This window comes from Symphalangus syndactylus, chromosome 8, assembly GCF_028878055.3.
Source record: "Symphalangus syndactylus isolate Jambi chromosome 8, NHGRI_mSymSyn1-v2.1_pri, whole genome shotgun sequence".
NCBI classification, from domain to species: Eukaryota; Metazoa; Chordata; class Mammalia; order Primates; family Hylobatidae; genus Symphalangus; species Symphalangus syndactylus.
The window spans coordinates 80,192,292-80,214,377 of record NC_072430.2 but is presented as its reverse complement, the minus strand read 5'-3'; the positions used below and the strand labels follow the sequence as shown (position 1 = coordinate 80,214,377).

The window sequence follows — 22,086 nt, the reverse complement described above, 5'->3', positions numbered from 1 at the left end:
CTCAGACACTTGCTGTCTATCCCTTTAGGGTGTTCTTAAACCGTAAAGAACGGAGGTAAAAATACTGGAGTGTTTCCTCCACACTGGAAAGGAGAGGTGAGTCATATCATTGTGATTGGTGTTTTAAGTATATTTTTATTGTTATTTTAAATGGCATTCAAGTTTAGTTTCAAGTTCAACAGCAGTCTTAGCCTACTTCCTCCCACACAAATACTCCTTAAATAAAGTGTGCACTTAAAGTAAATAGGCACTCTTAAATAAAACAGTGCCTGCAAGAACCTTCTGGCCCATTGAAATTAGTCTTGCCCTGTCTTCAGAGGTGTATTCGTCCCTCTCTGGGTGTAGAGCGGTATTTAAGGGTGACACTCGGGCACGCAGGAGGTGTGGCAGGGGGCGGGGAATGCAGGGTCACTGTGGCTCAGGGGCGGGTGTGGGTGCAGGCGCGTTGGGATGGCCCTGGGCGCCCTGGGAAGTCCGAGGGCAGGCGGCAGGGCTGGCGGGCGGCCGTGCTGGCTCCCGACGTGAGGTGGTGACGGCTGGCCCTGCGCCCAGGCCCTGCGCTGCCGACCGCTGTCCTGGCTGCGCAGCTCCCCAGTAAGCGCCGGGCTCAGGTCGCGCCTTCAGTTAGCGCTCAGCCTGCGCGCCTGCCTCTCCTCCGCTTGCGGTTTCTGGTCGGATCCCAGCTGGCCCAGACTTGCTCTGAAGTAGGAGGAACCGCTGTCGAGCGAAAAGTGCACACCGGGTGATTGATGAACTCTTAATAGAACTAACCTCTCCCGCCCCCTACCCTAGACACACACACAGAAATCCTCCACCCCAGCCCCTTCTCCAGTCCTCCTCGCGGGCGAGAGGAGACGCGGCCGCCAGCCGATAGGGTGATTAACTCACCGGCTGTCTTTGTAAAAGTGTTCCAGGTGGATCAGGAGCACCCGCCCACCCCGCCCGCAGCCTGGCCCCTCGCGGAAGCGCAGAGAGCGGGGAGCTAGCGCGCGCGTCACGTGGCGGCGCGGACGTTTGTGCCGCGCGCCCGCCAGACCGCCCAGGAGGCGGCGGCTATTGTTCCTTGCCGGGGCCGGGGGCGTCCTGAAACGGGGTCCACGCCAGCCCCCTCCCGAGCGTGTCCTCAGGTCTAAGGACGGGTGGGGCTTCCTTTGTGTGTTCTCTGGAAGAGGCTGGGATGGCGTCGTTGCTGCCCCAAGGGGTAACTGAGGGGGGGTTGAGGGAAGATGGTACCAGCTCCCTAGAGCTCAGCTCACCAGACCTGCTCTTCCGCTCGGCCCTTGCAGAGGAGGTGGGGAGGGGTATGGTATTTGTAGGGCAGCTCTGTGAACAATGGAGCCATCAAAAAGGCCTTCTCCCAGCCTCCTCACGAACCACGGACATTCCTGGCCCAATAAGCCCTCCTGGCCTGGTTTTGAGCCCTGCTTCCCAGGTAAAAACACTCCCTGTACCAGAGCTCTCCATGAATTTTGGTTTAAATTAGGATTTAAATGCTTCTGGCCCTTACTAATGTTAAAACCCAGCTTTTATGATTCTCCAGATAGTATTCTTTCCTTAAAATAATCCAGACTAGCTATAGGAACCAATCAGGACATTTTGCCCAAGATCTAGGACAGAAAGACTCATGCAGTAATTCCTGCCTTACAGATCTGGGGACCCTTCACCTGCCTCTGCTACTGCAAATGATTGGATATTTGTCTGCCTTGGCTCTTCCCTAATGTGTGGAAATAATTTTGTTCACTCTGTTTCGTGCTGGACCTGGCCTGAAAATGGGCCCTTATATTGTCTTTGCACTTTCCAACTTGCCAAGGTAGGTGTGAAACCTGAGGGAAGTGTTTAGGAATAGGCTTTAGGCCAGGTACTTGAATCCATTTGTTCCCAACCTTGGACTCCAAAGATAAGGGCATTTGTAGCTGGAGTAGAAAACAAGGGAACAATGAGAACTAAGATTTCGTCCTCTGTGATGATCCTCATCATTCACCATCCTTCCTCTCCAGCATCACCAGTGCAGAAAGTGCAGAGGACTTATGTACCCAATCTTTTTTTTTTTTTTTTTGAGATAGAGTTTCACTCTTGTTGGCCAGGCTGGTGTGCAATGGTGTGATCTCAGCTCACTGCAACCTCACCTCCCAGGTACAAACGATTCTCACGTCTCAGCCTCCCGATAGACCCAATCTTTCTCCTTTCTATCCAGGCCTTCTGCAAGAGAGATCTAAGAACCAGCCCTCAAAGATGGTAAGGGCTTGGCTAGTGACAGCCCAGTCTCAGCTCCCTGTGCCCAAAGTGTCTAGGAGCAGGGCCACTCAACCCAAGCCCTACATATATACTCTGTCTGGGAAGTTGCAGTGCCTCTAAGTGATCAGGCCATAGGCCTGTGAAAACTGGGGTCGTCCATATGCCTTCCTGCCTACTCACAAACTTCTGTTCTTCCTATTCTTTTCTTACAGTTTCTGAAAGAAGGACCAAAGTAGTGCCAAGAACTCCCAGATGAAGAGGACCTTCCTTAGACCTATAACAGATTCACTACTTGACTTCAGAGGGAAATTTCAGCTAATTCTCAGGAAAAGGTCAAAACAGGCCTGTGACTGTCCCTGGAATACTGAAGGTATAAACAAGCTTCTGGCTCCCCCAGGTCAAGCAGAGGAACACTTTTATTAGAATGAAGGGTTACTTCTTTGTTATTCAAACACACACCCACACACATCTTCTGTAGTCTCCCTAATGAAAAACCTCAACAGATGGAGAGCCTGAGCTCCCAAGTCCGCAGGCTGAGAAGATGCACTTCACTCAAGGACCAGTGGGCTGGTACAGACTAGGGAAGGGAAAAGGGACAAAGGCTGCTAGTATAGGTAATCACTATCTTTTAATACTCCTAACACATAGAAATTTGAAAAATCTTGTTCAGCAATGTTAGCAGCCTCTGAAGCCTCAGAAACTAATTTGGCTGATGTGTCTCTGATAGGGAGCTTGGGGCTGCACCAAGGGGAAACATTCTCCTCCTGTATTCTCTCCTCTCTCTCACTTGAAAGCCTGTACAAAGAAATGGTACAAATGGATGGTTAACTTAATGATTCCATCAGAGGCAGATATTTTCTCTGTCAGGTCCCTGGATGAGGTGGAGGTCTGAAAGCCAGAGACAGAATATGTACTTAATCGCCCTTTCTGACCTGCTTACCAGTGGCCAGGACTACTCTCCAGGCCTTTCTTGTGCCGCTTCCCCATTCTTCCTGCCTAGTTCAGTTGGGTCTCAGCACTTCAACTCCTGGCTGGATCCTGAGTTTTTCTTGGTTGCAGGGAAAGCTCTCACTGTCTGCATCTCCTTCCCCACCCCCACCTCCCGTTTTGCAGCTGGCCATTCTGGCTGCCTCACAGCTATCCTGCCTTAATTCACATTTGATTGCCTGGACAGAACCACCAAGAATGTCCAGACGACTGCCACCCCTCACCCATGGACCTGAGATCCTGCCCTGACCCCTTTCTTCAGACCCCAGGAGAACCCACAATCTCCCTGATCCCCACCTTCCCCAAAGTGGTCTCTATAGGAAAAAAGCAGAGCTGGCTAAGGCCTGAGACAGAGCCATTTCTTCCCCTTGGGCAAACGAGGTAGACCCTCCCAGAGACCAATGCCTGAGAGGCCCGGCCCCGAGCTCCCTTTATATGGCCTCCCCCATCACGGAACCCGTGGGAAAACCTGGCACACAATGGCGCGGCTGCTCCGGGCACCCTCAACCCAGCGCCCTGCGGCAAGGCCTGGAGCAGCCTCGTGGTCTTGGGGCGCTCCCTTTGCCCTCCCCGCACCCCTCCGCGAGCACTTGTCCCGGAAGAGAGACCCTGGCTAGGGTGGAGGTTGCCTCCCGCAAAGGGCGCTGTTGCTGGGGCTTCCCCTCCCCCATTCTCTTGTTTTTCTGCTTCTGAGACTCGGGAGGGAGGCGGCAGGCGCCTCCGCAGCCGATAGAGCAGCTATTGTGACCTTCCCTTGCAGAGCGGGAACCCAGCCGAGTGTGTACCGCCGGCGGTGGCGGGGGAGGAGGCCACTGTGTGTGCAAACCTCAGTCGGAGAGGGGGTGGCGCTGGGAAATAAAGGTTTGCAACCTCAGGCAGTTGGGCCCTTCAGAGGGCGTTTGGTTGTGTTTAGACTCGGGTGCTTTCTAACACTAATTGCAGGCTCAAAAGGAGCGGAATTTATTGCGAAGGCCAAGGCGGCTTGTTTATAATTTATGAAGTTTTAAATGGCTGTGCCGCGGGCCCCAACTTTCTCCTGGGCTGGCAGCCGCGCGGAAACGCGCCCTCCCACGGCTCGCCGCCCACCCCCACCCACGCCCCTCAGATGAGTCTCACGCCAATGGCAGGGACAGATCCGAACTATTAGAAGTCTCGGGAACCTCCAGAGGTGACAGAAGGTGGCAGATTTGGTCCAAGCCCTCACCCCACTCGAGAGGGGGCGTCGGGGAAAGCTGCGGCTGCCTGGAGAGGGAGCCCCCGATCCCACACTTCCTTGGAGCCTGAGTGTGAGAGGAAGCTAATGTCAGCCGGGCTAGACACCGTTTAAAGTCTAATCCATGAAACCCTAAGCTGCAAATGACACTTGGGGCTTTGCAGACACCCGCAGACTCAGCAGATACTCCTGCGGTAACACACTGTGCTGGAAAACGCCTGGAGCCATGACATATTATGTATTTTTATTATTATTTATGGTAGGAAGAGGAGATGAGGGAAAATCGGGCTGAATCTAAGCAGCCTGACAATTCAGCTAGTTAATATTTAGCCAGTTAAGAAAGGTGGTTGTAATCCCTGCAAGGCAGTGAGCTCTTCTTTGATTTCTCTAATAGCTTAAAAAATAATTTCTTACAATTAGAAATTCTGCCTATGGATACAAATTTCATAGAAAACAATGTTAAGCCTTGAAAGTGGGTAAAATGTGCCTTCGATTGAAGTCATTTATTCTGTTGATACATTTCTACAACATATATATTTTAAACCTGCTCAGATAAAGTGAAATTTAGCAAAAGGATAACCCCTCCCACCCCCAAATCTAACATGCCATTTTAAAAACAGCACAAAGGAACAAGGAAACTAAATATTATTTTGAGCCAACATTACTTAGTGAAATACAAACATCCAAATAGAAACGATTGTTGTTCCACCAGAAGATTAGAAGTTAAATTATTTCCACACAATAGGAATTTCACCTCGTGTCATCGGGGATGTAGTAGGAGTTGCATTATTTGTCAAACCAAATAGAGATGCGTGGGCTGACTTTGCTGAAATACAAAAGAATTGAACCTTATCTGAAGGCGTTTTCTAAGTGGCCCCTCCCATAGAAGCGGGGAAGTTGTCCACCCCTAGCAGAAGCCACATTAATATTTACAAAATGGTTATAAATCCTTGAAGACATTTTTGCCCATTTTGTATAAAGAAACAGGAGTAAACAAGGTGTTTATACTTGTAATGTTTCATTAATGAAACTTACTACTTTACATCATGGGGAATGTTTGTTTTCTTTAGAAGTGAACTAATGATCACTACAAAGGAAGAATTCATGACAGCATTTCCTAGAGAAAAAGCTTAGGTGCGCGTCTCCAAATGATGGTTTCTTTTTCTACACCTTAGCTTTTTCATAGCTCAATTCTTCTTACCACTTCTCTTGTGTTTTTTCTTTGATTGTCAGTTTTCTTTCAAAGTTTATTTTTTGTTACTTAATGCAGAAAAGTGAGCTCTGACCTCCCCAGTGTAAAAGTCGATTGTGTCTAGGAAGAAGGCAGTAAAAACAGCAAAGCAGGCGCTGCTTTAAAAAAGCCCTGCCCAAATCATCCTGCCCAGAACCTTTTTAGGTTTGCATCCTCATTTCCCCCTCCCCTAATTTCAATAGCTGGAAAGTAATCAAGTATCCCCAGAACCAATTTATGCACTAGACTCCAAATAAATAAAATATTTTTTTCAAAGTGTCAGTCTGTTTCGGGGCCTTCCATGGGGATTGTGTGAGATAAAGGCATAGTGATCTGCTTGCAGATGTTCATCATTAACACAGATACACTTCCGACTGGGAAATTTTTTTATTCTAAATATTTGTTCCAATAGTACCAGACAATTTGAAATCAATAAACTGTGGTGAGGGCTGTGGTTTTTGAGAAATGACCACATTTCTCAAATGTGTTGTGCCACGCCACCGGGCTTCCTGACTCTACCCATGAAGGACAATTTGCGGTCTTAATCCTTTACGTCAACTACAAACACCAGCCACGGTTACGACTGTTCAAAACTACTCTCTCAACTAGTTCAGACCAAGGGGACTAAGGAGGTGAAATGTGGCCCCCACAGCCTGGAAGCGAATTCCTAAGCTCGGCTGGATAAATCTACAAATATACACATAAATACATTCAGACAAGGATAAATAATCAGGGAAACGAAATGACTCGCTTCAAATAATAAATACAGATAGTTTAGTCCGATGCAATCCTTACGGGACAGGAAGGAGAATATAAATTAAGGTCTCCGAAACTAAGCTAGACGCGGGCCAGGCCCAAGACTCCCCAAGCTCTGGTCCCTCTGCAGGGCGCGCCGCCGATGGGTCTCAGACTTACCTTTGGGACACCATTACCAGATTAGAGTCCCTTGGTCCGCAGTATGTGGCACTGTCAAATTTACAGGGAAGGATCCTTGCGGCTGATTTATGGCGAGTCACCCAAAGGAAGACGCCCATGGAGGGGAGGCCCGGTCGCCTGCGCCTCTGCCGCTGGAGGCCTGAGACCCGGGAGGCGGCGGCAGGGCAAGAGCGGGGAAGGGGGTTCCCGAACTGCCCCGCGGGCCCCACCCGCCACCCCACCACTACAGCAAGAGAGGTAATTTTGCCGCGAGTTCGGGCTGGCGGCGGCCGCTACAGATGCGTCAGTTTGGGAGCCTCCGGCAGTCGTCCCTGAGACGAGTGGTGGGCCGAGAGATCTGTGTAGGTGGGATGAGGGTCGCAAGGTCCATGGTGGTGGTTGCCTGGAATCTGCGCGGCGCAACTGTAGTCCACGCTGGCCGACGACGGGTGCGAGAGGTGGCCCAGGTTGAAGACAGGCCCGGACGCGGGCGCCATGGACTCGACGAAGTTGCCGCCCACGTACACCGGGCTGCCCTGCAGGTTGGCGCTGGCGAAGCCGCCGCCGTTGCTCGCCATCGGATGGGGCTCAAACTCCGGCGCCGCGTAGCGCTTCTGTTGTGGCAGGCAGCTGCTGAGTGGCGCCGTGTAGGCGGCCAGGCCGTACATATTGGGCTGTGATTTGGCGAAAGCAGGCGGCGAGGGCGCGTCGTAGGCCAGGCCGGGCACTGGCGGCAGCTGGCCGGAGTAGGCCACGTGGCCAGCGGCGCCGCCGAGCGGTGGGCTGCGCTCAGGGGACTGGCCAGCCGGCGAGTGCAGGATGCCCTTGGCCTTCTGGTCCTTCTTGTACTTCATGCGCCGGTTCTGGAACCAGATCTTGATCTGGCGTTCCGTGAGATTCAGCAGGTTGGCCATCTCCACGCGGCGCGGCCGGCACAAGTAGCGGTTGAAGTGGAATTCCTTTTCCAATTCCACCAGCTGCGCGCTCGTGTATGCCGTGCGTACCCGCTTGGATGCTGGGCCTGGCGGGCTCTTGTCCTCGCAGCTCTCTCCTGGGCAGGGAGGGAGAGAGGGAGGTCGCTGAGCGAGTGGGTGGGGACCCTCAGGACTGGAGAGGGGTGCTTCCCTGGTTCTCTTTTCCTCCTCCCTCCCCCCACCTCCAATCCTGGCTGGGGTGGGGAAGGGCCATTTGAGAGGTATGATTCCAAGAGGGAATTCACCTACCTACCAACCCCCTACTAGGCCTACCTATCAGTCGCACCTGAAACCTCCATCAGCCTTCTAAGTTCCAGTTCACTCTGCCCACCATCTCCCCTGCAGCCTAGTCCATCATCCCATACCCACCCAAAGGCCATGAAAAAGTTTAATGAGAGACCAGGAGCAGCTGGTAAGGCCTCCCTCTGTCAAAGAAGGGCCAGACTCCTTTGAACACTCCTCCCAGCCTCTGCTGCCAGGGGTGGGGTATGGAGAAGGAAAGGAAGAGGAAATAGCTCCAGCCTGCCTTGCTTAGGAGCTGGCCCCTGGGCAAAGCCCCCCACGAACCCCCAGCAATGTACGGGGATGGAGATCTTGGCGCCCCACTGCAGCCCAACTGCACTCAAAGCCAGGGAGGTGACAAACCAAAAATAAATAAATAAATAAATAACAAAAAAAAACCAAAAATAAAACACTGCCTGGGTATTTTAGGGAGTCCAAGGCAGGATGGAAGCATTTTGAGTATTCACAGTGCTAGGAGAAGGAGCCTCAACACTGGCTTTTACTACCCTGCCACCTCTCAGCTGCTTGTCCACTCCCTCCCAGGGAAGACAAATGGATTTCTCCTGGGAGGGAGGGCCTGAGCCTGCAGCTGAGGAAGGAGGGGCAGGAAAAGGAGGTTGCAGGCAGGATAATACCTTCCCCCTAGGAGCAGCAGCCCCAGAAAGTATCAGGCAAACCAGATTCCTGATAACAAGCCACAACCCAGGCCCCAAACTTGCCCTGGACCTGGAAGCAAGTTCATCTACCTGAAGATAAACCACATCAGATACCACAAGGTCAGAAAATTTCAGGAACCAAGCAGTCTAAGCAGAGAGAAGGAACAGCCCTCAGAGCTCCTGGCCATGCCTATCTTCTACATGCCCTGGGTGGACCTAGAGAAGGCCCCAACTGGAGGGTCTCCCCTTCCAGTTAGAGAAATCCAAGGCTGTTACTGTCTCCCAGACTATCCTATCATACTAGGACAGGCACCTCCCCATTATGGATTTGCTGGAGTGGGAGAATTGGGCTGAGGTGAGCCGAATAGAGACTCATGGTTATGCTTAGCAGCCCCTAAAGCCAGACTGGTTGGATTCAAATCCACCACTTTGCAGTTTCATGATCTTGGGCAAGTTGCCTATCCTCTCTAACAGTTTTCTTATCTGTAAAATGGGGATGTTATCATACACCTACCTCAAAAGGTTCTTTGAAAAATTAAATTAGATAATGCTTAGAAAGTACTTAGTATGGTACTTTCTTTTTTTTTTTTTTTTGAGACAGAGTCTTGCTCTGTCCCTCAGGCTGGAGTGCAGTGGCGCGATCTCGGCCCACTGCAAGCTCCGCCTCCTGAGTTCACGCCATTCTCCTGCCTCAGCCTCCCGAGTAGCTGGGACTACAGGCGCCCGCCAACACGCCCGGCTAATTTTTTGTATTTTTAATAGACCGGGGTTTCACGGTGTTAGCCAGGATGGTCTTGATCTCCTGACCTCATGATCCGCCCGCCTCAGCCTCCCAAAGTGCTGGGATTACAGGCTTGAGCCACCACGCCTGGCCAGTATGGTACTTTCTAAGACTTTAGTTTTTATGAGTTTAAGGGAATGAGATTCATGTGATATGGGCTATATAACCACCTAGGCTTGGGGATTGTAATACCTATCTTCAAATCTTGAAGAGCTGTTGGGTGGAATAGGGAACGGAGTTATAATTAGCAACCCAGGAAAACAGATATGCCCATATAAGGAAGCACTCTCTATTAATAGCTATAAGACCTGTCGAGCAATACCACCAGCAGCCTGGAATGGAAGGGAGCACCCTGTCACTGCAAGGTCATGACCCCAATCAGGAACACTAAAAAAAAGAACATTTGGCATGAGTAGGAGTTTAGACATATGACCTCCAAGGTTGCATTTCCAGCCCTGACTAGGCTTCCTTGGGTCAATATGGAGGGGGCTTGGTCTGGGGGTAGGCCACCTCAGGGAGCTACCTGCAGTGGCACAGCTGTTCTTCTGCTTGGAGTTCTGTCGAGACTCTTTCATCCAGGGGAAGATCTGCTTGCTGATGGTGGCTGAAGAGCTAGAAGCATTGGGCCCACCTTTGGGCTTCTTGGCGGGCACTCCACCTCCAGGATTGGTGGGTGAAGATGGGGGCAGGGTCGGTGGTGGAGGAGGGGGTTGTGGTGGCTGCTGCTCTGAGTTCAGACCAGGAGGCTGGCTGCCACCACCCCCACCCTGGCTGTTCCCAGTGCCAGGCCGCATGCAGCTGCCATTGAGTTCAGCTCCTTTGTGGGCTGGGGCTCTCAGAGAGGCAGAGCTCTGGATGGAGCAGGCAGAACCTGGATAGTCAGTGTCCAGGGAGCTGGCAGCAGCAGGGGGTGGGTAGGGCTGGTGGGGGTTGCTGTAGCCGTAAGTGTCAGTAGTTTTGCTGTAGCCATAGCCTCCAAACAGTCCTGGGTTTTCATAGTAAGCAGCCTTCTGCATTGTGCACTCAGGAAGCTCCAGGGCCTGCTGACCCTGCTCAAATAACATTGACTACCACTGTATCCTTCACTGCCACCTCCAATGTCTGCTGAATCCTGAGAAAGCTGGGCCAGCCCCCAGGCTCCAGGTGACCTGTCAGAAGAAAAGCAAGAGGCCCCAGAGGGAGTGTCATTGGCAAGACCAGTCAATATAGGAGGACAAGCCCATGCTCTCTGCTTCCTACCCACTTCATGGTGGGGAGATGGGCAAGGTGCTGGATTTGAGTTTATTTACTTATCTATTTATGTCTTAACACAGTGTCTTGATTGTTGCCCAGGCTGGAGTGCAGTGGCATGAACATGGCTCACTGCAGCCTCAATTTACTGGGCTCAAGCGATCCTCCCACTTTAGCCTGGTATTAATAGCTATTTCAGAGTATTTCAAAGTCCCAGCTATTCTGCAGTATTAATAGCTATTTCAGAGTCCCAGCTGCTCTGCAGTAGCTACAGGTGCACACCGTGCCTGGCTACATGTCTTAGTGTTTTGTTTTGTTTTGTTTTGTTTTAGATGGAATTTCGCTCTTGTTGCCAAAGCTGGAGTGCAGTGTCATGATCTCAGCTTACTGCAACCTACATCTCCTGGGTTCAAGCGATTCTCCTGCCTCAGCCTCCTGAGTAGCTGGGATTACAGGCACCTGCCACCACGCCTGGCTAATTTTTTGTATTTTTAGTAGAGACAGGGTTTCACCATGTTGGTCAGGTTGGTCTTGAACTCCTGTCCTCAGGTGATCCACCCGCCTGGGCCTCCCTAAGTGCTGGGATTACAGGTGTGAGCCACTGCGCCCAGCTCTTAGTTTTTTTGTTTGTTTGTTTGTTTGTTTTGTGGAGACAGGGTCTTACAGTGTTGCCCAGGCTGGTCTTGTGTTCCTGGGCGCTTGTGATACTCCCGTCTTGGCCTCCCAAAGTGCTGGAATTACAGGCATGAGCCACTGCGCCTGGCAGATTTTATGAAGTTCAACTTATTTGAACCTCTGGAAAAATCAGAAGGAATTTTTCCTAAATGTAAGAAGAGTTTCCTTCTTTTTAGCTCAACTCTAGCTGAGGGAAAGGGCTTCCTTCTATCTCCAGATACAATTTACTTTCTTCAAGATTGCCCATTTAGCCTTTATTCTGTGTGGAAAAGTACTTATAGCCTCAGACATTTTGTTGGCTGATTCTGCCACTAAACTGTAAGCTCCTTGGAGGCAGGGGCTGTATCATTGGTCTACTATTCCTAAAATCCAGCACAGTGCCCTGCATGTAGTTAGTGCAATAAATGCTTGTTGAATAGGTAAATTAATAAGTGGACCAATCAGTCAATCATTGGGTCAGCACAAGGTTTTGATGGGAAATGAAAGTCCTATAACAAGCTCAGAACAGCCAGAACTTTAAAAAAAAAAGCACAATGTCTCCCCCCACCTGGTTTCAAAATCACAGCATCTTTCATGAAAGTCCAGATAGTCCACTTAGCGATGACAGGGTGAAAATCAGCTGAGTTAGCTCTATGAATCAGCAGTGTAAAATCTACAATGTAGAAAACTGGGGATAAAAGCCAACAGGAGGACTTGCAGACTTCCAGACTCATTTTGAGGCTAGAAAATGTTTCTTCTCTTTCATTTACATTTTTCTAGACCTTTTACTTTTGACCTCCCCTACTTTTAAATGGATACCACTGGAAATGGGCTAAGAGATCTAGAATTTGAAATGCATGGAACATGGGTGAATGGAGAATGCTTTATAACTTTATTATTTTTGCCTTGGATCTATTGTATAAATAGATATTATTGACATCTGCTCTGGATAATCTATTCTACCCCACCTCCCACCCAAACTACAACCAATGAGAGAACCTTTCATGACATGATGAATGGACCCAGAATTAGAAGAAAGAAAAAAAAGCTAAGAAAAATCCTACCCCTTTTGTATTCCCTTCTTTATGGGGGTTTCCCTTCTCTCCCTGCCTCCCTACTTCTGAAAGGCTCCTAAAGAGTTAAAGTATAACTAATACCATTCAATCACTTTGTCTGTTTGATAAAGAAAACTCATAGGTCAGCTCCCTGGTCTCAATTCTTGATCTGTCTTTCAGGCAACTTTCCTTCCTAGAAACTCTCCCTGGCGTCCATCCTGGTCATTGTGATGGACCACGTCATCTAGACAGCTTACGTGGCCTAATGGATTTGACCACAGGTACTAAAATGATTCACTAGTTTTCCCTCCACCTTCACCAAAGAGCCTAACCCAAATTTTAAAATTCTTCTAATTAGTCTTTGGTAGGTAGTGTTGTTGCCCGTTTTTTTTTTGTTTTGTTTTAGAATATAAGTGAGTATGCCATTTGTCTTGGTGAGGAACAGGCCCTTGATACTAAGATACTATGTTGTAGAAATTGTTTCCATTATTGTTCTTAAAAGTATGTAGGTAGGATATTTACTTAACAAAGCTGGACTTAATCTTTCTTTTGATTAATATTATATATCATTCTCTGTTAAAAGCTACTGGATATCAAATGGACAGCTAAGTCTTCATTCTGTGACTAATACTTACATATGTTTGCCCCCTACTAAAGAAAGAGGCACTCTGGATTTGGTTATGTTTCAGGCTTTTCTGGTATCCTGCTTTCAGTCTTAACCCTCTGGAGGCCTAATGGTCACATCGGACACTCAGACCACCAGAACTTGCTGCTGCTCTGTCATTCCATTTACAACTGTGGAAGCAAAACATCCACCCTCCTGCCTCCCAAGTTGACAAAGTTGATCTAGATAGGTGAACCAGTCATGTTAAAATAGCTTACTTAGGAACTGACCAGTTCTTCTGGGACAGATGGCTTTATATATATATTTGCTCCTATAGCATATTCCTAGAAAAAGTTCTGTGTACAGACCTCAAAAGTACAAATATTGGGCAGCTTCCTGAAAAACCAGAGTCTGTTTTCCTGTTTACATTGTCTAAAGAAATTTCCCACTCAATGACAATCCACTACCTTAATGTCCATTTCCCCAAAAGCAAGAACCAGTGATGGTGCTGTCCTTACTGGAAATGGCTTTGCAGTCCCCCAAAAATGCAGCTTCCCAAAAGTGATCCCTCTTAAAACAAAACCTGAGAATATAGTTACAAAACTGGTAAAAAGGCTTATTTCTTTTCAGAAATCCCTACTCCTTGTGAACTCTGCTTGAACCTAAAAAGCAGGAACGGGTCATAAATCACTTAGACAATGGTCAACTGTTCAGTGGCTCATCTTTTCGATCACCCCCTCACCCTTTTTTTAAAGCCTTTCTTTTCTCGCCCTTTGGTACCTTTGCTCATTTGGGCTCCAAGACCCAAATGCCTTGGGGTGAAGATGAGCCAGTGTTGGGGGAGGGGTGGTCGAGCAGGGCTTCTCATTTCTTCCAAGTCCTCAGCTGCCCTTTCCTCTCCCTCCTCCTCTCCTCCACCCTCTAACCCCGGGAACTGGCCAGGGCAGCCTCCCCAAACTCCGCCGGCGCCATCCCCTGCTCCTCCTGGGAAAGGGGTGCCAAATAGGTCTGGCTCGCCCTTTCTTGCGGTGCTGGGAAGTTGTCCACCTCAGCTTGGAGGCCCAACTGCAGGCCCGGAATACAGTGCCAAACGGTCTCCTGCCGGAGGGAAGGTATTCTCTGAGCGGCCGCCGCCCGCTTCCCCGGCCCTGCCTGCCCGCCGCAACCGCTGCGCCTCCAAAGCAGCCGAACCCTGATACTTGCTCACCGCACTTAATTCTACTAGAGATCAATACCTAATATGATACCAAATAAATAAAAGGCGCTCACAGCGACCAGGGGACGGGGTTATTAAGCAGCTGGAGCTCTCACGGTGCATATCAATGCACCTGTCATTGTGGTTTGTAGCAAAATTTATGACTGCGACCACGGCGGCAGTAAACGCTTCAGTAAGGAATGAAAAGAAAAACACTTCCCAAGGCCCGGCACTTTTCAGAAGTGGAAAGCAGGCTCCGCGTAGGAGGCAGCGCAGCAAAAGAATCCCCTACTCCGCACTTTTCCAGCTCTTGCACCCTGCGAGCAGCAGGATTATATAAAGTGACCGGCGCCTGCTTCTGCTAGCAGCTCTGCTCGGCGGTCGGAGGCGGGACGTACGCGCGCAGACTCTCTGGGGACCAAAAATCTGCTGCCCGTGGTGGCCTCGGACGCCGTGAGGCTAGTCCGACTCGCGGAGGCCGGCTCGGCGCTTGCTTGTACGCCGATGGCAGTGGAAAAGCTGAGGGGGCTTGGGAAGGGAGGGGGCGCCAGGCGCCAGGCTGTGACTAGCGCTGCAATCGTCGTAAATCACCGACGGGTAGAGTCAGCCCATCCAAGTTGAAAGAGACGGGGAAGGCGATGGAGGTTGCGGTCAGTTTCTCTCAAAATCCGCTAGTGCTCGAGCTGGTCTCGGCGCCTCCCCCTGTTTTGCCTAAACCAGGGTCAGAAGCCCAAGGATCTGTTTCTGGCGGCCAAGACTTTTGCTGAGCATCCCCACGAATTCACTGGAACCGAGCAACGATTCTCCCTTTCCTGTTGGCTTTGCTACTTTGGGATTCGAAACCATTGGTTTTCGGGTTTGCTCGAAAGGAGACTTCTTTACGTTCTGCCCAAGTTCTCCCAATCTCTAAGCTTGAGCCTCTTTTGCTCTATAAGAAGCCCTGGACGCGCCTTCTAAATCACTCTTATTTAGCCCAGATAACTCAATATTGTAATGCACCCTGTATTTAAGGCACTGGGATTGCCCCATTAAAGCGCCATAAATTTGAAGGCCAATGATCGGTTTTCATGTAACGGGTGGCAGTTCATACTGAAGTGACCCACTTCAAAGCTGCTCTTTGTTCTATGTCTTGATGTATGAATTTTGAGATGGCCATCTTGAGTTGCAGATGGAAATGTACTGGAAATTACTTTTTAAATGATGCCCACTCACCACAATTATGTATGTGTGTGTTTTCTTGAATTTTGTCTTTATCTCTTTTTTTGTAGGCTCTTCGGGTTTCTTTTGATATCTGTGGAGGCGAATCTGGAACAAAATGGAAAACTCTCAGTAGCAGCGGGTTCTTGCTTACAAACACTTACATGTTGAAGGGCTTTTCTCACTTGAAGGATGTCATAGTCAATGTGACTATTGTATATGGTACCCGTGACCATCCAGACGCCGTCTCCCCAGCAGAAAACAGACTCAGTTGGCTCCCGGGGAGCGAGGGCCCCTTTAACGCCAAACTCCATGGCTGGATGGGGGAGGGGAGAGTCCGGACCTGAGGGAAGCGCCAGACCCTCTAGCCAGGTGGGTCAGAGGTGCAGGGAAGTCAATCTGCTCTCCTCCTGCCCCCACCAAATTCTAAATGCTCCTCCAGGTCCCAATCCCGGAAGCCAAACAGTCTCCTAGGGGCAGAAGAGAGAGACTGTGCAGAATTAAGATGGGGGTTTGGCAGGGGAGGCTGCAGACTAGGGCACCAGGAAAGCAAGGTAAATAGGCCCAGGTCGATCTTGGTCAGGGGCTGCTCTACAGCGCCTCAGTGAAGAGGACCTGGGCGCTAGTTCCTGATTTATACATTAAATATCTCAGATGCTTTCCCTGAGTTTATTCATTCCAGTAAGTATCCACCACACTCTTGGCCCTGGGCTGCCCACTTCTGGGTCAGGATCAGACTGCAAATCGCCTAAGAAACAAACATCCTTTCCACCCCCACCCAAAGCCATAGACCAAGCTCCCCGACCACTGTCACCGCTCAGCGGGTGCCCACCCCCGTCAGGTGAAAGGAGAGAGACAGAGTCCCCCTCTTGCATCTGCCCTGTGCAATTTGTCGACTCAGTAGTTTGCGAGCACTAAACTACACCCGGGAAAGCCTCACACAAAGCGTTCCCGGCGCTTCTAAAGACTAGAGCGCGCAGCCATAAGCCTTTGAAGTGACCTTTGGCTCACACCGCAATAACTCACCCCTTAATGAACACCCAACAGAAGCGCCTCGAAGAGATCCCAGCCCGGTAGGGCTCCTAACTTCGCGCTGCGGCTTCAGCTTCCCAGCCGGCCCGGACCCAGGGGGAAACGCCACTTGCCCGCCCCCCTCCCCCAAGCGCTTTTGGTTGGGCCGGGCCCTGAGGGTGGTGCGGTGGAGGCGCGAGGTACCAGGGCTCTCAAGCCAGCTGGTCCTGAAGCTGCTTTATATAATACATTCACGTGGGCGGACGTCAACTTTCGCCGCTTGATTATTTTTTATTTATTTATTTTTTAAAAAGAGTTCTTTAGAAGTAGGAGCATCCCCTCAAAAGAAGAGCTAAGTTAGGAGGTCAGCTGGGGCCACCACCCCCTTATGCCTCTAGCTAGATTTTCTTTTTCCAGCCGCAGAGGAACAGGGTAAGTTTGCGCCTGGGGGTTCCGGGGTGCGCGGTGCGCTTTGAGCTCTTGGCGTAAGAGGCTTGGGAAGAAGAAAGAGGACCCCAAGTTGACCAAAGTTGGACCACTAGAAAAGCCTTCAGCACCTTCTCCCACGCTTCCTACCCTGCCCACCCACTATCCCAAGCGGGTCCAACTTTGGCTCCTTGTTTGCCCAGATTCTCAGCCTTAACCGAGCTGGCTTTGGACCACCAGCACTGGTGCCCTTTCTGGTGCCAAAAAACGGGAAGGGCAGGAAGGAACTGCGTCCGCGAGCTGTCAAGAAGAGCTGAGTCCAGGCAGCCCCAACCCTACACCTCATCCCTCAGCAGCATCCTAGGAAAACTCTTTAAGATAGGGCCAGCGTGGAGCCTTGGTAGGGATTATTGAAATTTTCGGGGGAAGTTATAAGTGAATGCTCCATGGGGCCAAATGAAATGCTACTCGCGGTAATTGGATTCAGCTGACTAAGCTGGCAGGCGCGCAGCTTCAAGGCAGCTAGCAAAGAAAAATGTCCAGCGACTTTAAGTTCTGATGAAGCCAAGCGCAGGCGATTGACAAAACAACTTTACTGCTCTCTTATGATGGCGAAGCCCCTGGAAGTCGGTTCCTCTCCTGCTAGGGCCTGTCCCAACCTAAGCTAAGGGAATGCTCCTTGCTTTTAAGGTTCCTTCCCCATAGAGGTCCGGTTGGGTCTCGCCCAGTGGCATTACCACGAGCATGGAACCACTCACTGGAGCTCATGGAGCTGCTCACTCCATCTCTGGCCCGGAAAGACCCGGGATGGGTTGTCTTCTCCTCTCCCAGCCAGCAACCACAGGGAGCAAGTAAACAAAAGGAGAGATGGGATTCGTGAACCAATATATGATTTAGCTTTCATTCAGGGTTCTTTGGGGAGAAGGACCCAGAAACACTAAACCTGTTCTCTGCCACTACGGCAATCAAAAGCCTAGATTGGTAAAGGGAAATGTGGAGGAACCTCCCAAACCCTTCTGGGTAGTTTGGGGGTTCTCTCAAATTTTGGGAGGAAAAGCTCAGTAGCATTTTAATCTCCCAAGAAAAAATTAAGCCAACAGTAAGAGGTAAAGGCTGTGTGTGGAGCTGCTACCGGAACAATGCAGGGAGCTGGCTGCCCACCGAGTTTATTTTAAATACATATAAATCAACCCGCCTGCACCCAGCCCGGCAGCTCAAGACACAGAATTAATATGACGCTCCATCTTACTTTGGCAGTAACAGTGTAAAAAAGTTTTAATTTCTTTTTCAGCCCATTCTCCTAAGTGCACATTTAGCCCCCAAATATTTCCTCCAGCACTCAATCCCCTCACCAGATCCCCTCCTTAAACTGCTACTACCACCGCCAATGCTGCCGGCCACCCTCCAAGCCTGGCAAGGTAGTGTCCTCCTAACCCTTTGGTAGGCGGGGAACGTCCCCACAAAGCGCGCTTTGTTACGATTAATCACCGTCCTCGATGTATATGTAGCAGTGTATCTAGGTCTACCCAGGCTGCCTCACAAATTGGCAATAATCAAGATCACAGATTACACAAAATAAATCATATTTAGTATCCCGCTCAGGGCGGCAAGCAGCCCCGCGCCCAAAGATTTCCATTTTGTCATGCAATTGCTTACCTGGATCCCAATTTATCATAAACCTGGTGTCCTCGGCCTCAGAGTGGGCGCCAGTGGGGGGCAGAGCTAGCCTTCCCCCTTTGTCTGCAGACAACACTGTCCCAACCCTGGTCTTGCGCGCTCGCAGACACGGCCATATACTGGAGCACACGGAATTCCCGGTAGAACGGAACCAGGCTGAGGTTCAACTACCAATAAACGCAGGAGGAACGAGTTCGTAGTCCCCGAGCTGGCTTCGCCTGCGCTGCGCGCCCATCGGTCCACCCGCCCGCCCGTCCGCTCTCGGGCCCAGAGCGGCAGCCACCCGCGCCCCCACCCACTCCTGGGTTTCTGCCCAGCCCTCCCAGGCCCCCCAGAGCTTGGGATTTGTTTTGCTTGCGGAACGTGGTCGTTTCTGGATTTGGAGAGATCCCCGGAAACCCCCTCATAGTCGGGAAATACAGACGCTGCCTTCAAATGCAAGCATATTTGTTCACGTGACCCCGAGGGAAGCTTGTACTGATTGAGGCTGAAACTTTCACGCCACCCAGCCCCGGAGCGCAGCCAGGCCTGGGGGCTGGAAGGAAGGGCGCAGGAGGCTTGGGACCTGGGCCCCATTCCTGGGGCAGACACAGATGGGTGTGGGGCGGAAGGAAAGAACTCATTTTCGCAGCTCCGGACCGACTCAGTCTTGGCCTGGCCGCCCTCAGTGGGTTGGGGGCGTTGAGTCTTTCCCCACAACGACCTCTGACCCTGGCTGGGCCTTCCGCCAGACTGGTCCGGGAGTTGGAAATTTTAGAAGCTGCTTCTCTTAGAAGCGTCTCTGGAGACTGCAGTGGAGCAGCAGAGGCTGAGGGTACCCCTAGCTTCCCCGGGCCCGCAGAGTACTCCGCAGCCGCATGCGCCCTGGCCAGGCGGCCTCCTAGCCGCCGAGGCCAACGCCCCGCTCTCCTCCTCCCAGGGCGAGGACCCGCTCCGGCCCTAAGGTGGAAGCCGCGGCTCTCAGCTCTGGCCAGTCACCTCAGAAAACCCTGCCACCACCACCATTCCGTGGCTCGTTCCGCGGACTCAGCATCTGAGTCACCGCCACTTCTGAGACAGAAAAGGCGCGTAGCAGGCGACCCGGACCCAGAGCTACCTCCCCTCTCTGACCCCTGAGCACCCCAACCTGGTCCTTCGAGGCCTGGAGCCGCCTAGGTGCTGAGCCACTGCCTGCCGTGATCTGTGTGACTCCAGGTCTCGGCAGGACCCGCAGATCCCATAGGCCCAGCGACCCCCAAGCCGCGACTTCCCGCTTCCTGCGGCGCCTCCAGGAAGGCGAGGAGGACTGCGGAATGAGTCCTGGCTGGGCTAACCTGGGGGACAATGAAACTTATATTTTAGAAATATTAAATCAAGACAGATTCCCACCACTCTCCGAGTGGCTGGTGGGAACGATTCTGCAATGTGGGAAAAAAGAATTAAGCGTGCCAGGGCCAGCAGCGGACCTCCTGGCCTGTAATGAGCGCCCAAGACCCTCCCCCAGCCGGGGCCGCACTCGGGAATCCCGCACCACGGGGAACTCTCCACCCTATCCTCGAAGTTTTGGTTTCGTTTGCCAGCTTTGCTCAGCGGCATCGGGCACAGTGAAATGCTCTGTTGCTGGTTGCAGGGTTTGAGACCGGTGAAAGCGCCCAGTAGCCATAGAAGAGCCCCGGAGGAGTGGATAAGATCCACCGCATCCCCACTCCAGAGGCGCAGGAATGTCCCAGAGGCCTGAGCCCCCAGAACCTTCTACAAGCCCATCCTTTTGTTCACCTGGCCGGGCCTGGCCAGAGGCCCACTCGGGGCGTCTCTCGAAGCCGGATCGTGGGTGACCCCAGCCCACCCCCACCCGGAGGACTCCGCCCCCTAGCCTCTTGCCAGAGGCCGAGCCGAAGGCCAGCAGCAAGTGTTAATCCCCAGCCAAAAAGGGGGGCTGCTTTGCGGGAATTTGTCTCCAGGAAAGGATCTAAGCCTTCTTCAATCGGAGCATATGTTCATAGAGCAATAAACCGGAAAGATTTACAGTCCTCGCCCGGCCCCCAACAGTCTCGCACCCTTTCAGGAATTACTTACGATGATTTATCACACCAACCCCGGCAATTGTCACACTGATAAAATAGCCCGGGCCGGTGCCCGCCAAGCCGGGGCCTTGGGAGGCTGTTGGCTGCCGGGCTGCCAGAAGGGCTGGGGAAGCTTTTTGTGGGTTCCTCTCTGGGCCTACAAGGGGATAGCTAGGTGGGTTGGAGTGGGTTGGAGTGGGTGGGGGTGGGAGGGGAGACGATTCTCATTGAGAAAAATGCAAGCAGCTCAGAGAAAGCGCCCGGAATCTGCGCCCGAGTCACTAGCAAAGCACATAAACATTTGTCATCTTTGAATAATTGAATTAATGTGTTATTGTTTGAATGTATAATTCATAACGGGGGAAACTTTGTTTCTGTCCTGACGGGGAAATATACACACACCAAAAAAGAAATGAAAACGCACACACACACACACGCACACATAATCCCAAAACAACTACCACGCGCAGCCAGCCCCTGCTCGCTGAAATCATTCTGAAAGCCAATGGAGGCATCTCACAGCAACAAGAGGGAAGGAGGCGAATGAAGAGGCGCCCGGGTCGGAGCTGCAAGCTGGAGGAAAAGAATGCCCGCTACTGCCCCAGCCCACGACCCTGGCAAGCTGGGGATGGGGTGGAACGGAGCGCACTGACTCTTAGGGCACCCAATTTTCTTGGAGTGCCAGTGAAAAAAGGCAGAAACTGGAGCGAGCAGAGAAACAGCCTTCTGCAGCCCGCACTGGCCTCTCCCCCATCCTCCTTTCCCCAGGCTTCCCGTTGCCCCGGGGTCTCCCACTCGGGCTGCAGGGACTTCTCCTCGGGTTTATTTTAGCTCTTCCAAAATAGAAATAAAAAATACAAACACAAAAATAAAGGGGAAAGAAGAACAAACTCGCTGGGGTGACAGAGGCAGCAGAGCTTGGGTGGGGAGAGAGGAGCGGGGGAGAAGGAACTCGGAAATCATTATCTGTTAGTTAAAACCTGCCTGGGGTAAAATTTCAACTCGATTTTATAGCCTTCTATTATGACGCAAAGAAAAATTTACGACCCTCGCTTGAAAAGAGGGCCAGGGCCTTTTCTCACCGGTTTAAGAATAGGCGGCAGATGCCGTGACAGCGACCATTGTTCCCGGTAGACACAGGCGACCGGGCAACCTCGGCCCGCGTGCGCCAGGCGCGTCCCCCAGCCGGGCCGGTTTTTTACAACTCCTGTTGTCTTGGAGCAGCCCGCATGCACCTCGCCCCTCACCCCTCACCCCTCACCCCTCACCCCTCGCCCCCTGGCACCCTAGCGCCTCGCACACACACCCTCTCCCTGTCTCTGTCTCTCCCTGTCTCACACACACAAGCGCGCGCGCGGACGCACGCACACTCACACACACACTCGGCCGCTCTCAGTAATTTTTCATAAGTGCAAAGCTTTGCTGAACCAAAGGTCACCATCCAAGCCACTAACAACTTCTCGCCGGCGCGCAGTTCCAAATCAGGAAGCAAAGGGAACTATTTGTCAGCGGCCGTGACAGCTAAGTTCATTAAGGATTTAAATTTGATGAAATAAAAGTTGCCAAAATATTTACCTGCGGCCGCGCTCCCGCGCCCGCCGGGGGCCGGGGGTGGAGGGCTGGGGGCACCGCGCGGCCCCCCTGGGCGGGTGATATTCTTGGGATCCCTGCACTTTCCAAGTCGGAGAGAGCCCTTTGCGTGGCAGATTAATGACGACTCC

The 22,086-nt window shown here is 51.6% G+C and overlaps 1 protein-coding gene and 1 long non-coding RNA gene across 3 annotated transcripts in view; one reads left to right on the top strand and one right to left on the bottom strand.

Moving 5' to 3' along the window:
* LOC129488084 (uncharacterized) overlaps nucleotides 1–5,937 on the top strand; it is a 15,357-nt gene extending 9,420 nt beyond the window's left edge. Inside the window, exons 3-4 of one of the 2 annotated variants that reach the window (XR_010122376.1) lie at nucleotides 1,648–1,810; nucleotides 2,448–5,937. This is a non-coding gene — a long non-coding RNA (uncharacterized lncRNA). Of the gene's footprint in view, nucleotides 1–1,007; nucleotides 1,202–1,647; nucleotides 1,811–2,447 lie in introns of those variants that run through there. The other variant, XR_008659584.2, reaches the window with a different exon arrangement.
* Nucleotides 5,189–22,086, bottom strand: HOXD3 (homeobox D3). The gene is made up of 5 exons (XM_055289814.2): nucleotides 21,941–22,086; nucleotides 15,225–15,317; nucleotides 9,798–10,422; nucleotides 6,582–7,632; nucleotides 5,189–5,261 (listed from the first exon to the last, which is right to left on the bottom strand). Exons 3-4 carry the CDS (start codon nucleotides 10,336–10,338, stop codon nucleotides 6,875–6,877), a joined length of 1,299 nt encoding a protein of 432 aa, XP_055145789.1. The 5' UTR covers nucleotides 10,339–10,422; nucleotides 15,225–15,317; nucleotides 21,941–22,086; the 3' UTR covers nucleotides 5,189–5,261; nucleotides 6,582–6,874.